General features: G+C 38.4%; 2 protein-coding genes across 4 annotated transcripts in view; one reads left to right on the top strand and one right to left on the bottom strand.

The window, feature by feature from the left end:
• LOC101323402 (transmembrane protein 14C) overlaps window positions 1-13,370 on the top strand; it is a 177,991-nt gene that overhangs the window by 8,228 nt on the left and 156,393 nt on the right. The gene's annotated exons all lie outside the window — the stretch shown is intronic.
• MAK (male germ cell associated kinase) overlaps window positions 9,064-13,370 on the bottom strand; it is a 43,317-nt gene continuing 39,010 nt past the window's right edge. For 2 of the 3 annotated variants that reach the window (XM_073810328.1, XM_073810329.1), the window contains one exon: window positions 9,065-11,209. In XM_073810328.1, coding sequence (XP_073666429.1) covers window positions 11,052-11,209 — 158 coding nt within the window. In that variant the 3' untranslated portion in view covers window positions 9,065-11,051. Of the gene's footprint in view, window positions 11,210-13,370 lie in introns of all 3 variants that reach the window. The other variant, XM_019945171.3, reaches the window with a different exon arrangement.

A 13,370-nucleotide genomic window follows, 5' to 3' on the forward strand; every position in this document is an offset into this window, starting at 1 on the left:
GCCATCTGTATGTCTTCTTTGGAGAAATGTCTATTTAGGTCTTCTGCACATTTTTCGATTGGGTTTGTTTTTTTATTATTGAGTTGTATGAGCTGTTTGTATATTTTGGAAATGAACAGGGCCCCTTCTTAAAGCATAATGCCCATAGCTCTACACAGATGGGGTGTGACCAGGATACTGGATTCTAGACCACACATTTCTGTTAGTACAACCAGAATCAAAATAAGATTTTTGGACAGCCCCATCACAGCAGTGACTCATTAAGCTTTTGGTCCACTGACACCCCAGTTCTTTTTCTCACATGCTGCTGTTAGTAATAACTACTCATAGATAAGAAAGGGTTGATGCTTGATGTCACATACTTGCAGGTATTTTTTTTTTTTTTGCGGTACGCGGGCCTCTCACTGTTGTGGCCTCTCCCGTTGCGGAGCACAGGCTCCGGACGCTCAGGCCCAGCGGCCATGGCTCACGGGCCCAGCCGCTCCGCGGCACATGAGATCTTCCCGGACCGGGGCACGAACCCGTGTCCCCTACATCGGCAAGCAGACTCTTAACCACTGTGCCACCAGGGAAGCCCGAGGCCCTGGATTTTCTTCTGTCATGAAGTGTTTCCTAAGGACACCAGTTTTGGCCACCTTCAGTTCTAGGGTTGGGGTGCTAGCCTTAGACTCTGAATGACAACGATTCCCTGGAGGTGGGAATCAGTTCAGGTCCAAGGTAGACCCCTGTGTGACTGCTCCTGTGGTTACCTCTGAGACTTCTAAGGCTGCCTGCAGTTCCAAGGCGTGGGGGTGGGATGGGGTGTCTTCATTGGCCAGCAGCCTTGACGGTGTCCTTGCTAAGAACCCCTTCCTCTCCCTGGCCAAGTTTCCCAAGTACTTACTGTCCTAAGATTGTGCTGGGTCCCAGAAGGAAAAGAAAAACAAACCATGGCTTGCCATCGTGGAGTCTAGTGGAGAACACTGACATCTAGACAAAGGCAACATAGAAATACATAGCTAATAGAGGTAGGTAGACATTACCCCAGGGGCACAAAAAAGTGGTCAGTTCTCTTCAGGGAGTCTAGGAGGGCTTCACAGAGGAGATGGTGGTTGAGCTGAGCCTTGAAGGATGAGGAATTCATAAACAAGGACAGACAAATGTTGCAGGTAGAGGGAAGGTATGTGCAGTGCCTCTGAGGCATGACACTGCCTGGCACAGTTGGGTACCTACAGGTTGGTGTGAATAGCATAGAGCGGGTGAGGTTGGCAACAGCAGGAGATGAGACTGAAAGGCAAGGTCGAATCTAGATGACCTTGACATCCCCAGCTAAAGGTTTGAATGTAATCCATTTCCCCCCTCATTTTTGTTGGTTTTTGTTTTATAAAGATTTGTGGAAGTTCTCTGTATATAATGGGCACAGGTCCTTTATTACATATTACATTTTCTCCCAACCTATTGTGTCTTTTAACTTTGTTTATAGTTTCTGTACGTCTTTACATAGTCAGATCTATTACTTCATTGCTTTACAAAGTTCTTTCTTATTCCAAATTATAAAAATACTCACCTTGGGCTTCCCTGGTGGCGCAGTGGTTGAGAGTCTGCCTGCCGATGCAGGGGACACAGGTTTGTGCCCTGGTCCGGGAAGATCCCACATGCCGCAGAGCGGCTGGGCCCGTGAGCCATGGCCGCTGAGCCTGTGAGTCTGGAGCTTGTGCTCTGCAGCGGGGGAGGCCGTAGCAGTGAGAGGCCCACGTACCGCAAAACAAGACAAAACAAAAACAAAAAAATACCTAGTTCACAAGGTCGTTTAAAATTGAGATAAAATATGCTTATGATAAAGAATGCATGTAAGACAGAAGGGTATACAGCAAAATTGTCTCCTTCTGATCCCAGACCCTTAGTCTCTCAACTTAAGAGGTAGCCATTATTTATTTATTGTCCCAGAAGCTTTCTGTGAGTATAAAACATAGAAATGTATCCTTTTTTGGTTACTGTGAAGACAAGTGAGGGCACAGAATTAACAGAGTTACGCTTTGCTACACTGTGTCACACTTAACACCTTTTCTTTATCTGGACATGGAGACTACCTCATTCTTTTTAGTGGCTTTTTAATTATATGATGTGGCCGTCTAGTTTACCATTCCCCTACTGACAGAAAGGTACCTTGTTTCAAGCTTTTCGCTATTAAAAAAATGCTGTACCAAGGAACGTCACTAAGTCCCGGTGCACATGTGCAAATGAATCTTCAGGTTACATCCATAAAAGCTGACTCAAAGCAGATGAGCGTTTAAAATTTTAATTGTCCGCAAAAAGAGTTGTACGGATTTACACTCCCACCGATAGCGGTTGAGAGATTTTGTTTCCTCATCTTTGCTTAACATTGCGTATTATCAGACTTTTTATCTTTGACACATTAGGCTAGGGGTCTGCAAACTTTTTCTGTAAATGGCCAGATAGTAAACATTTTAGGCTTTGTGGGCCATACCGTCTCTCTCCAGCTCTTCAGTTTTGCCTCGGAATGCAAAAGCCACCATAAACAGTACATAAGCAGGTGAGCATGGCTACCTTCCAACAAAGCTGTATTTATGGACCCTGAAACTTGAATTTCATATCGTTTTCACATAGTACAAAATAATCTTATTTTGATATTCTTTCGACCATGTTTATTTTGATTTTTTTTTTTATAAAAAACATTCTTAGCTTGCCAGCTGCACAGAAACAGACAGTGAACTGAATTTGGTTCACTGACCGTGGTTCCAACCCCTGATCGAAGCCATTGTTTTATATCTTTAGTATGACTTATTAAGCATCTTTTCATGTATTTATTGACCAGTGATGTATATTTTTTCTGTAAACTGCCCTTTTTTGTTTTTCTAATTGGTCTGTGACTCTATAATCAGTGTAGATTGTACTATGTTTTGATATTTGGTAAGGCAAGTCTGTCATTGTTACTTTTCTGATTCTTCTTTGCATACTTTTCCAGATAAAGCTAGACTTAGCCTTTCAGCTTTAAATTTTACTAGGGGTTTTGATTATGATTGCAGTGAATTATAGATAAATTTAGGAAGATTTGGGAGCTTTAAAACATTTACTCTTTAAAAAGTTTTTTTGAAATGTTGATTTACAATGTTGTGTTAGTTTCAGGTGTACAACAGAGTGATTCAGTTATACATATATATATATATTATATATATATTCTCTTTTAGATTTTTACAGGTTATTACAAGATATTGAGTATATAGTTCCCTGTGCTATACAGTAGGTCCTTGTTGGTTATCTGTTTTATATATAATAGTGTTTATATTTTAATCCCAAACTCCTGATTCATCCCTCCACCGCCCTTTCCCCTTTGGTAACCGTAAGTTTGTTTTCTGTGTCTGTGCCTCTGTTTTTATTTTCTAAATAAGTTCATCTGTATAATTTTTTTTAGATTCCACATATAAGCAATATTGTATGATATTTGTCTTTTACTCACTTCACTTGGTATAATCTCTAGGTCCATTCCTGTTGCTGCAAATGGTATTATTTCATTCTTTTTTATGGCTGAGTAGTATTCCATTGTGTATATATACCATATCTTTATCCATTGATCTGTCAATGGACACTTAGGTTGCTTCCATGTCTTGACTATTATAAATAGTGCTGCTGTGAACATTGGGATGCATGTATCTTTTCGAATTACAGTTTTCTCCAGATATATGTCCGAGAGTGGGAGCATTGGATGATATGGTAGTTCTATTTTTAGTTTTTTAAGGAAACGCCATACTGTTCTCCATAGTGGCTGCACCAATGTATATTCCCACCAACAGTGTAGGAGAGTTCCCTTTTCTCCACACCCTCTCCAGCATTTATTATTTGTAGACTTTTAGATGATGGCCATTCTGAGTGGTGTGTGGTGATACCTCATTGTAGTTTTGATGTGCATTTCTGTAATAATTAACGATGATGAGCATCTTTTCATGTACCTGTTGGCCATCTGCATGTCTGTGGAGAAATGTATATTTAGATCTTGTGCCCAGTTTTTGCTTGGGTTGTTTGTTTTTTTTTATTTTGAGCTATATGAGCCGTTTGTATATAAAATATTTACTCTTCAATCCAGGACATTGTATATCCCTTCATTTAATTCAGTTTTTCTTTTTTTAATGTCTTAAAACATTTTAGAGTTTTATTCACTTAGTTCTTTGCATTTCTATTAAGATTATTGCATGATATTTTATAGTTTTGTTATTATTATGCATGGAACTTCTTCATATATATTTTCTAATTAGGTATTAATCTGAGCAATGAATTTCTGATATTAATGTATATGCTTCAGTCGACTCAAGCACATTGCTTGCCTTAGATTTTTGTCAACTACCCTTTATCTAGTGCTATGGCTTTATGTTGAAGTTAGAAACAATAGGATATTTGCTATCACTGATGATTCCTAGAGACACTAGACAAAGTAATAAAATAAGAGAAATAAATGATGTATAAAGTAATAGTAGAAAAGAAAGAAATCAAAGATTTTAAGTAGCTAATATAATTGTCTATGTAGAAAATCCAAGACAAGCAATTAAAATCCTATTATAACTAATGAGGAAGTTCTATAAAGCTGCAAGAAACAAGATCAGCACCAAAACCCAGTAGCTTTCTATCAGCAGCCATCATCAGTTCTCTTCCATACTATTGCTAATACCCAAGTCCAAGCCTCACTGTCTTTTAATCTTCTAACAGGACTCCCTGTTTTCATGCTTTGGCCCAACAATTCATTCTTTACCCAGCAGGCAGAGGCATATATCAAGTATAATTAGACTCCTAGTCTTAAAATTATTAAGTCATCTCTCACTACATTTATATCCCTTCTTTAGTCTCTATAACATCCTGGGTTTTTTTTTCTTTTTTCTTAATAGCACTTATAATAATTTGCAAATATACAGGGTTTTTTGTGTGTGTGTTTATTTAATGTCTGCGGAATGTATGTTCTATGAGATTGGAGGAAATGACCTTTTCTTTTCTACCATATGTACCATATATACTACACTTAGTACATAGTGGTTACTTAGTAAATATTTGCTGAATGGATAGATTGATCAAATTTATTTCTTAAAAATAGACTTTATTTTGTGGAACAGTTTTAAGAGACAGTACAGAGAGTTCCCACACACCTTACACCCAGTTTCCCCTATTAGTAACATCTTACATTAACATGATACATTTGTTGCAACTAATGAATCAATACTGACACATTATCACTAACTAAGTCCATACTTCATACAGTTTTTCTTATCTTTTAACGAATATCCTTTTTCTATTTCGGGATTTTATCCAGGATTCCATATTACATTCAGTTGTCATGTCTTCTTAGGCTCCTCTTGGCTGTGACTCTTTCTTAGACTTTTCTTGTTTTTGGTGACTGAGTTTTGAGGAGTACTGATCAGGTATTTTGTAGAATGCACTTCCATTGGAACTTGACTAGTGTTTTCCTCATGGTCAGACTGGGATTATCGGTTTTTAGGAGGAAGACCACAGGGGTGAAGTGTCATGTTCATCACATCATATTAAAGTTACATATATGAACATGATATTACTGTTGATGTTGACCTTGATCATCTGGCTGAGGTAGTGTTCCTCAGGCTTCTCCACTGTGAAGCTATTCCTTTTTCCCCCTTTCCCATACTGTACTCTTTAAAAGAAAGTCACTATGCATATCCCACACTTAAAAAATGGGGAGTTGTGCTCTGCCTCCTTGAGGGCAGAGTATCTACATAAATTATTTGGAATTCTGCTGCATGGAAGATGCCTCTTCTTCCCTGTCTATCCATCCAACCATCCACTCCTTCACTGTGGAATCATGTATATATATTTCCTGGTTTGGGTTATAATCCAATACTTCTCCATTAATTTTCTTGCTCAAATTGTTGCAGTTTTGACCATTGGGAGCTCTTTCAGTTGGCCCATGGGTCCTCTGACATAGCTAATCAGTGTAGGCTTTTTTTTTTTTTCCCTTGTTTTTTGTTTTTATAGAACTTCCCTACTTTCTGGCACTGTAAGAGGCTCCAGGCTCATCTTGTATATTTCATGCTCCGATACTAGAATCAGCCATTTCTCCAAGTAGCCCTGGTTTCTTTTATTGGACAGTGATATTAGAAACCGAGACCTGGTGCTGGATAATGTTTGTTACTACTAGGACATTATTTTATATTTTTCATTCCTTTTCACTTTTTAAAGTTGTTATTCCTTTTTCTAGTTTCTTAAGCTAAATGCTCAAATTCACCATGTCTTCAGTGTTTTTGTTTTTCTCATAAATGGAACAAGTGTATAATTTTTTTTCTTTGAGATCTGTTTTGACTGAGTTTTATAGGTTTTAATACAGAGGTCTGTCACTGTCCATTTCTAAAGGATGTTTATTTCATTTTTGATTTTCCCTTTTGACTTTGTAGTGGTTAGAACAATGTTATTGAATTTTTTTTTTTTTTTTTTTTTGTGGTACATGGACCTCTCACTGTTGTGGCCTCTCCTGTTGAGCAGCACAGGCTCCGGACACGCAGGCTCAGCGGCCATGGCCCATGGGCCCAGCCGCTCCGCAGCATGTGGGATCTTCCCAGACCGGGGCACAAACCTGTGTCCCCTGCATCAGCAGGCGGACTCTCAACCACTGCGCCACCAGGGAAGCCCTGTTTTTGAATTTTTAAGTGGATGATTTTGGAGGCATACTTTTTTATTCTACTTTTATTAAACTGTGGAAAAAAGTTGTAGCTTACATATTTCAACATTTGAGAATTTGAGATTTTCTTTTTGGCCTAAGATAAGGTCAATTTTCTGTGCATGTTACATGTATAGTATTTTGCCTTATTGGTCAAAGTTCTATATAGTATGTATGGTGGGTAAATTTTGTTTACTGTGTTACTCATGTACTTATTTTAAGGCCTCTAGGTCTGTTTTCTAAGAAAAACCTCCCACTCTGTGGTTATGTCAATTTCTTCTTGTATTTGTGGTTAATCTTTGCTTCACATATTTATGTTGTTTTAACATATGATTTTGAAAATTTTCAAATTTAGAGAAAAGTTTGTCTTTCTCTTTTCTCTCTCTCTGTCTCTCTCTCTCTCTCTCTCTATATATAAACATATGAACATAGATGCAGAAATCCTCGGCAAGATATTAGCAAATCCAATCCAACAATGTATACAGAGAATTACATAATATGATCAAGTGGGATTTATTCTAGGTATACAAAGCTGATTCAGCATTTGAAAATCAATTAATATAGTCCATCACATCAACAAGCTAAAGAAAAAAAAATTGTATGATCAGTGATTATCAGTAGATGCATGAAAAGTATTTGACAGAATCTAACACCATTCATAATAAAAACTCTCAGCAAAATAGGGAGGAGTGTCTTCAACTTGATAAAGAAAATCTATTAAAAAAAACCCCAAAACCCTACAGCTAACATCTTTCTTAATGGGGAGAAACTAGATGTTTTCCTGCTAAGATCAGGAACAAGGCAAGGATGTTCACTCCCACCACTTCTGTTCAGGATTGTACTGGAAGTCCTGGCTAGTTCAATAAGAAAGAAAAGGAAATAAAAAGTACGCTGATTGGGAATGAAGAATAAAACTGGTTTTGTTTGCAGATGACATGATGGTCTATGTAGAAAATTTCAAAGAATCAACAAAGAAACTCCTGGATTTAATAAGTGATTATAACAGGAATTAGGATACAACTTTAATATAGAAAAGTCATTTGCTTTCTTATTTACAAGCAATGAACAATTCAAATTTGAAATTAAAAATTGCATTAGCACTAAAATAAACAGGTATAAATCCAACAAATCTGTGTAAGATTTATATGGGGAAAATGACAAGTCACTGATGAAAGAAGTCCAAGAAGATGTAAAAAAATAGAGCGATAGTCCTTGTACATGGGTGGGAAGACCCAGGAGTGTCAAGATGTCAGTTCTTCCCAACTTGATCTGTATTTTTGCTTGTTCACTGCAATCCGAGTCAAAAATCCCAGTTATTTTGTGGATATTGACAAACTGATTCTAGAGTTTATATGGAGCAGTAAAAGACCCAAAGTAGCCAACACAATATTGAAGGAGAAGAAACAAAGTTGAGGGACTGACTTAGGTGACTTCTATAAAGCTATAGTAATCAAGACAGTGTGGTATTGGTGAGAGAATAGACACATAGATCAGTGGAACAGAATAGGGAGCCCAGAAATAGATGCACACAAATACAGTCAACTGATCTTTGACAGATTAGCAAAGGCAGTTCAGTGGAGAAAAGTCTTTTCAACAAACGACGCTGGACAATAGACATCAGCATGAAGAAGAATCTGCAGCAGATGATACACCTTTCAGAAAAATTGACTCAAAATGGATCATAGATCTAAATGTAAAATGCAGAACTGTAATACTCCTAGAATGTAGGAGAAAATCATAGGTGACCTTGGGTTTGGTGATGGCTTTTTAGATGCAACCCCAGAAGCATGATCCACGAAATAAAAAATTGGTAAGCTGGACCTCATTCAAATTAAGAACTTCTCCGCCGCAGAAGACCTTAAGAGAACGAAAAGACAAGTCACGGACTGGAGGTAAGATTTGCAAAAGACAACCTGATAAAGGTCTGTTATTCAAAATATACAAGGAACTGTTTAAATTCAACAATAAGAAAACAAACTAATTTAAAAATGGGCAAAAGATCTGAATAGACAGCAAGGAGATATACAGATGGCAGATAAGCATGTGAATAGATGCTTCACATCCCATGTCATTAGGGAATTGCAAATCAAAATAACAAGATACTACTACACACTAGAACAGCCAAAATCCAAAACACTGACAACACCAAATGCTGGTGAGAATGTGGAGCAACAGGAACTCTCATCACTGCTGGTGGGAATGAGAAATGACGCAGGCACTTTGGAAGGCAGTGTGGTGCTTTCTTACAAAACATACTCCTACCATATGATCCAGCAATTAATCAAGTGAAGTGAAAACCGATGTCCACACAAAAACATGTACATGAATGTTTATAGCAGCTTTATTCATAATTGCCCGTACTTGGAAACAACCAAAATGTCCTTCAGTCGGCGAATGGATAAATAAACTAGGATACATATAGGCAATGGAATACTCTTCAGTGATAAACAGAAATGAGCTATCAAGCCAAGAAAAGACAGGGAGGAATTTTAAATGCACATTACTAAGTGAAAGAAGCCAAACTGAAAAGGCTGTATACTTCGTAATTCCAACTATATGACATTGTGGAAAAGGAAAAACTATGGAGATAATAATAAAAAAAAGATCAGTGGTTGCCAGAGGTTTGCAGGGAGGGAGGGAGGGATGAATGGGTAGAGCACAGAGGATCTTTAGGGCAGTGAAACTATTTTGTGTGTTACTGTATTGGTGGATACATGTCTTTATACACGTTGTCAAAACCCACAGAATGTACAACACAGAGCGTGAACCCTAATGTAATCCATGGCCTTTAATTAGTAACGATGAATCAATACTGGTTCATCAGTTGTGACAAATGTACCACACTAATGCAAGATATTTATAATAGGGAAAATTGAGGAGCGGGGAGATTAGGGAGTATGTGGAAACCCTGTACTTTCCAATCAGATTTTCCGTAAACTTAAAACTGCTAAGAAAAAAAAAAAGTTGACTAATTAACAACAAAAAAAGGCCTCAGAGTATAAGTATAAAGTTTAACAATGTAAGGAAAACACACTAGTTAACCATATTAATTTTAATATCTATTTGGAGTTTAAAAGTTTCCCAGCAACACAAAAGAATATTTTTGCTTTGAGACATTAATTAAAACTGTACAAATATATATATAACCATTACCACTAACATAAATTACTCTTTAGATTTTAACATTTTTCAAGAAGGTGAGCTGAATCTTCTGTACAAAAATACCATGTTCTTACTATGCCTTTGTATAATGTCCACAAGATGATACCAATTACATTAGCATTTGTTACAAAGTCATAAAATACATAAAAAGTGAGCAGTTTGATAACATTATTCTTTAAAAAGAATATCGAGTTCGTAAAATGACAGGCTTGAATAGAGTAGTCCTAAGTTCAAAATGTCTATTTTAACTACCAATTTAGAAATAAAACTAAGAAAACATGTAGTAAGTGAAATCACTGCGATAGCAACTGAATGCATTTGCTCTTCAGAGCAAGTGTGAAGGTCAGAGCTGAGTCTGATCTGTCTGCAGCAGCAGCAAGAGTTTGCTTTGGGGAACGAGCTGGTATACTTCATTTTTGTGCCTCGTGGGAATATGGAAACAAATGTATTTTGAAAGTCTGATGAACACACTTGATGTGAAGATGACAGAACCTTGACTTGGTTAATTTGGAACTCATCAAGCCATTGGGTTTGATAGTCACCACAAATTCATAGCAGTTGTATTGATCAAAATCGAACAATCGACTCTTTCTTCACTAAAATCAGGTGATGTGATTTTGACATCTCTATGTTAAAGAAGTACTTATTTCTAAGAAAGATGTCCTGCTTTAGATTAGAATTATCATTGCTTCCATAATTGCAAAGTAGAAAAATGATAAATTACCATCTTTCTGCCATTGCCAAAATGGTAGAGTAGAACCTTGGCCAAATAAGAACCGTAACTGACAGTCCACAGACATCTATGTAATTGCTGTAAAAGCCAAAACAAAATAAACCTCTGAGGCTAAACAGTGAAATATTAAATAGTTTGGGCAAATATAAAACACTCTAAACACTTATTTCTGGAGGCATTTTTTTAAAAAAAGCTTCTTATTGTACTTAGTATCTATTTGTATATCAAATACTTGACACTTTGGCAAATAGTTTATTCAATACTTAGTAAAGTCCTACCCATATATCAGCGCTGCGGGCAATGATGCTCAGAAAATGCATTTCATTTCTAGGAAAGGAAGAAAATAGGAGATGAGTTTTGCTCTTCAGAGTACCCACTATTACATATTTCTTCCAGAACTCAGTAGAAGTAGACATCTGTAGACATTTCCCGGGGTCAGGGGACTTGCACAGACTCTGGAGCGATACTGTGGGACTTCACACCAGACTCCTATCGGTGGCCTCCGTACTTGGCCACCCAGTCTGTCCTCCCGTGCACGGAGGAGACTGGCTGTGCGCGGGTGTTCACAATATTTAGATTCTTGGCTGTAGGATTATAAGTAGGTCCTGAAAACTGCCCCTGACCAGTTTTTGTGTTCCAGGGATATTCTGAAAGAAAGCAGAATCAGAAATCAGAATTTTATTCAGATGATTATTAAATTCAAAATAAAGCAGTTCATTTTATGGGGGAAAATCTGAATTTATCTTTTTTAAAAAAAATTATTTTTGGCTGTGTTGGGTCTTCATTGCTGCGTGCGGGCTTTCTCTCTAGTTGCGGCGAGCAGGGGCTGCTCTTCGTTGCAGTGCCCGGGCTTCTCACTGCAGTGGCTTCTCTTGTGCGGAGCATGGGCTCTAGGCGTGCAGGCTTCAGTAGTGGCGGTGCATGGGCTCAGTAGCTGTGGCTCGTGGGCTCTAGAGCACAGGCTCAGTAGTTGTGGCTCACGGGCTCTAGAGCACAGGCTCAGTAGTTGTGGCTCACGGGCTCTAGAGCGCAGGCTCAGTAGTTGTGGCGCACGGGCTTAATTGCTCTGCGGCATGTGTGATCTTCCCAGACCAGGGCTCGAACCCATGTCCCCTGTGTTGGCAGGCGGATTCTTAACCACTGCGCCACCAGGGAAGTCCGAAAATCTGAATTTGTCTTTAAAAGATTAATTCAGTGCTCTCTAAGTTTTTTTTTTTTTTAATTATATATATAAGCCAAAAATTCTATTGTAGTATTATGCTGACACCAGTTAGCGTTTTCAGCAGCTTAAGCGCCATAATTTCTGGTTTATAGTTCTGACACTGCTACTGTTTCTTATTTGGGCTCACTGAAGTGCCCATCATATTTTGGTAGGCAATGCCAACTTGGATGACCAAGAACAACTCCTTGGTTTAAGTTCAATGGGCAGTACCCACAGTGTCAGTGACTGTTTACAATCACACTGGTTACATCTAAATAATATCTGAGCACAGTATCACTACAGAAAATGTGTTCAGAATTGTGAATCCTGTAAAGCTCTGGCTTCATGGAGCCACACAGATGGGGTCACATAGCAGGTTTCTCTTTAAACACGAAAATGTGGGTTTTGGAGTCAAGAAACTTCATGTTTTATTGGGAAATCGATGGATGATAACAGAATCCCTTTGAAAAGTGAGCCATTCTTAGGATCCCAAACCTTTCATCACAAGGTTTGTTTTATTCATACATGTATTGGCTGATGAAAATTTTGTGAAAAAATGTGTTAGACATTTGTTACCTGAACAATTTGTAAGCTCAGATTACTTGAACGTGTCAAATGACAAAGCAGTAAATCATTTCAGAGAAAACTTTAATATCCTCAGTCCCTCCTTCACCCCTTCCTCACTTCAGGCTGGGAGCTAGGTATCAGAGCTGTTCTCTCTGATGTTCCGTCTTTCTGTTTGGGATTTAAATATCTTTTCACACTATGTGGTAGCTGCCATTCTTGGATTATACTCTGTAGGTGTCAACTTTGAAATGACCCTCTAACCATTCTGTACATCTAACACTAGCTGTACTATATTTATTGGCATGGTTTTCCCAGTTTTTTCTTCTATTTTTACTGTAGAATTGGAAGTATAGGAGGAACTTACGGGAACACGTGGGTCCTGATGTGTTGCTAACCTCAGCTTAAAGGGGACAAAGCCTTACGCGAGGAGCTGCCCTGGTGACAGTCACCCCAACTGCTTTGTGGTTCAGTTGGGACAAGGAGGCCAAGAGTTCTTCCTTCGTTTGACGGGTCATTTCATCCCACTCTTACTGGGTTTAAAGTTCTCAAAGCCAATAAAAAGCTCCTTAAGAAAGACAGGGACAGTGTCTAGAAGGGCCAGTTAAGTGCACCATGTTTTCTAGGAATAGCCCTTTAGTCATAACCCGCTGGAATATAGACCAGCATCAGTCTGATAAATTAGTGCACCCACATCAGAATGGTACCATGGGCAGAGGAGAGCACATGGGAGGGGAGGGCAGGAGGGAGGAGACAATAAGTCCCCGTGACTGAGAGAAAGGAGAAGGGAAAACCCATCCTTAAGCTAACAGTAGGTGAGAAGTGAGGCGTCTGGGGAGTAACATCCAGAGAAGCTTTTTTTCCAGATGATGACATAGTCTAAGTCAAGTCCTAAATGCATTTGAAGGAAACTGTGTCCAGGCCAACATTTGTAAAACCTTCTTTGAAAAGGGAATCATTTTGCCAGTAAGGCGGTAGTGTTGACATTTAGGATTCCTTTCTGAGAATTACAGCGTTTTAGGACTCCAGCACCCTTGGTGAAG

Source organism: Tursiops truncatus, chromosome 10, assembly GCF_011762595.2.
Source record: "Tursiops truncatus isolate mTurTru1 chromosome 10, mTurTru1.mat.Y, whole genome shotgun sequence".
Classification (NCBI taxonomy): domain Eukaryota; kingdom Metazoa; phylum Chordata; class Mammalia; order Artiodactyla; family Delphinidae; genus Tursiops; species Tursiops truncatus.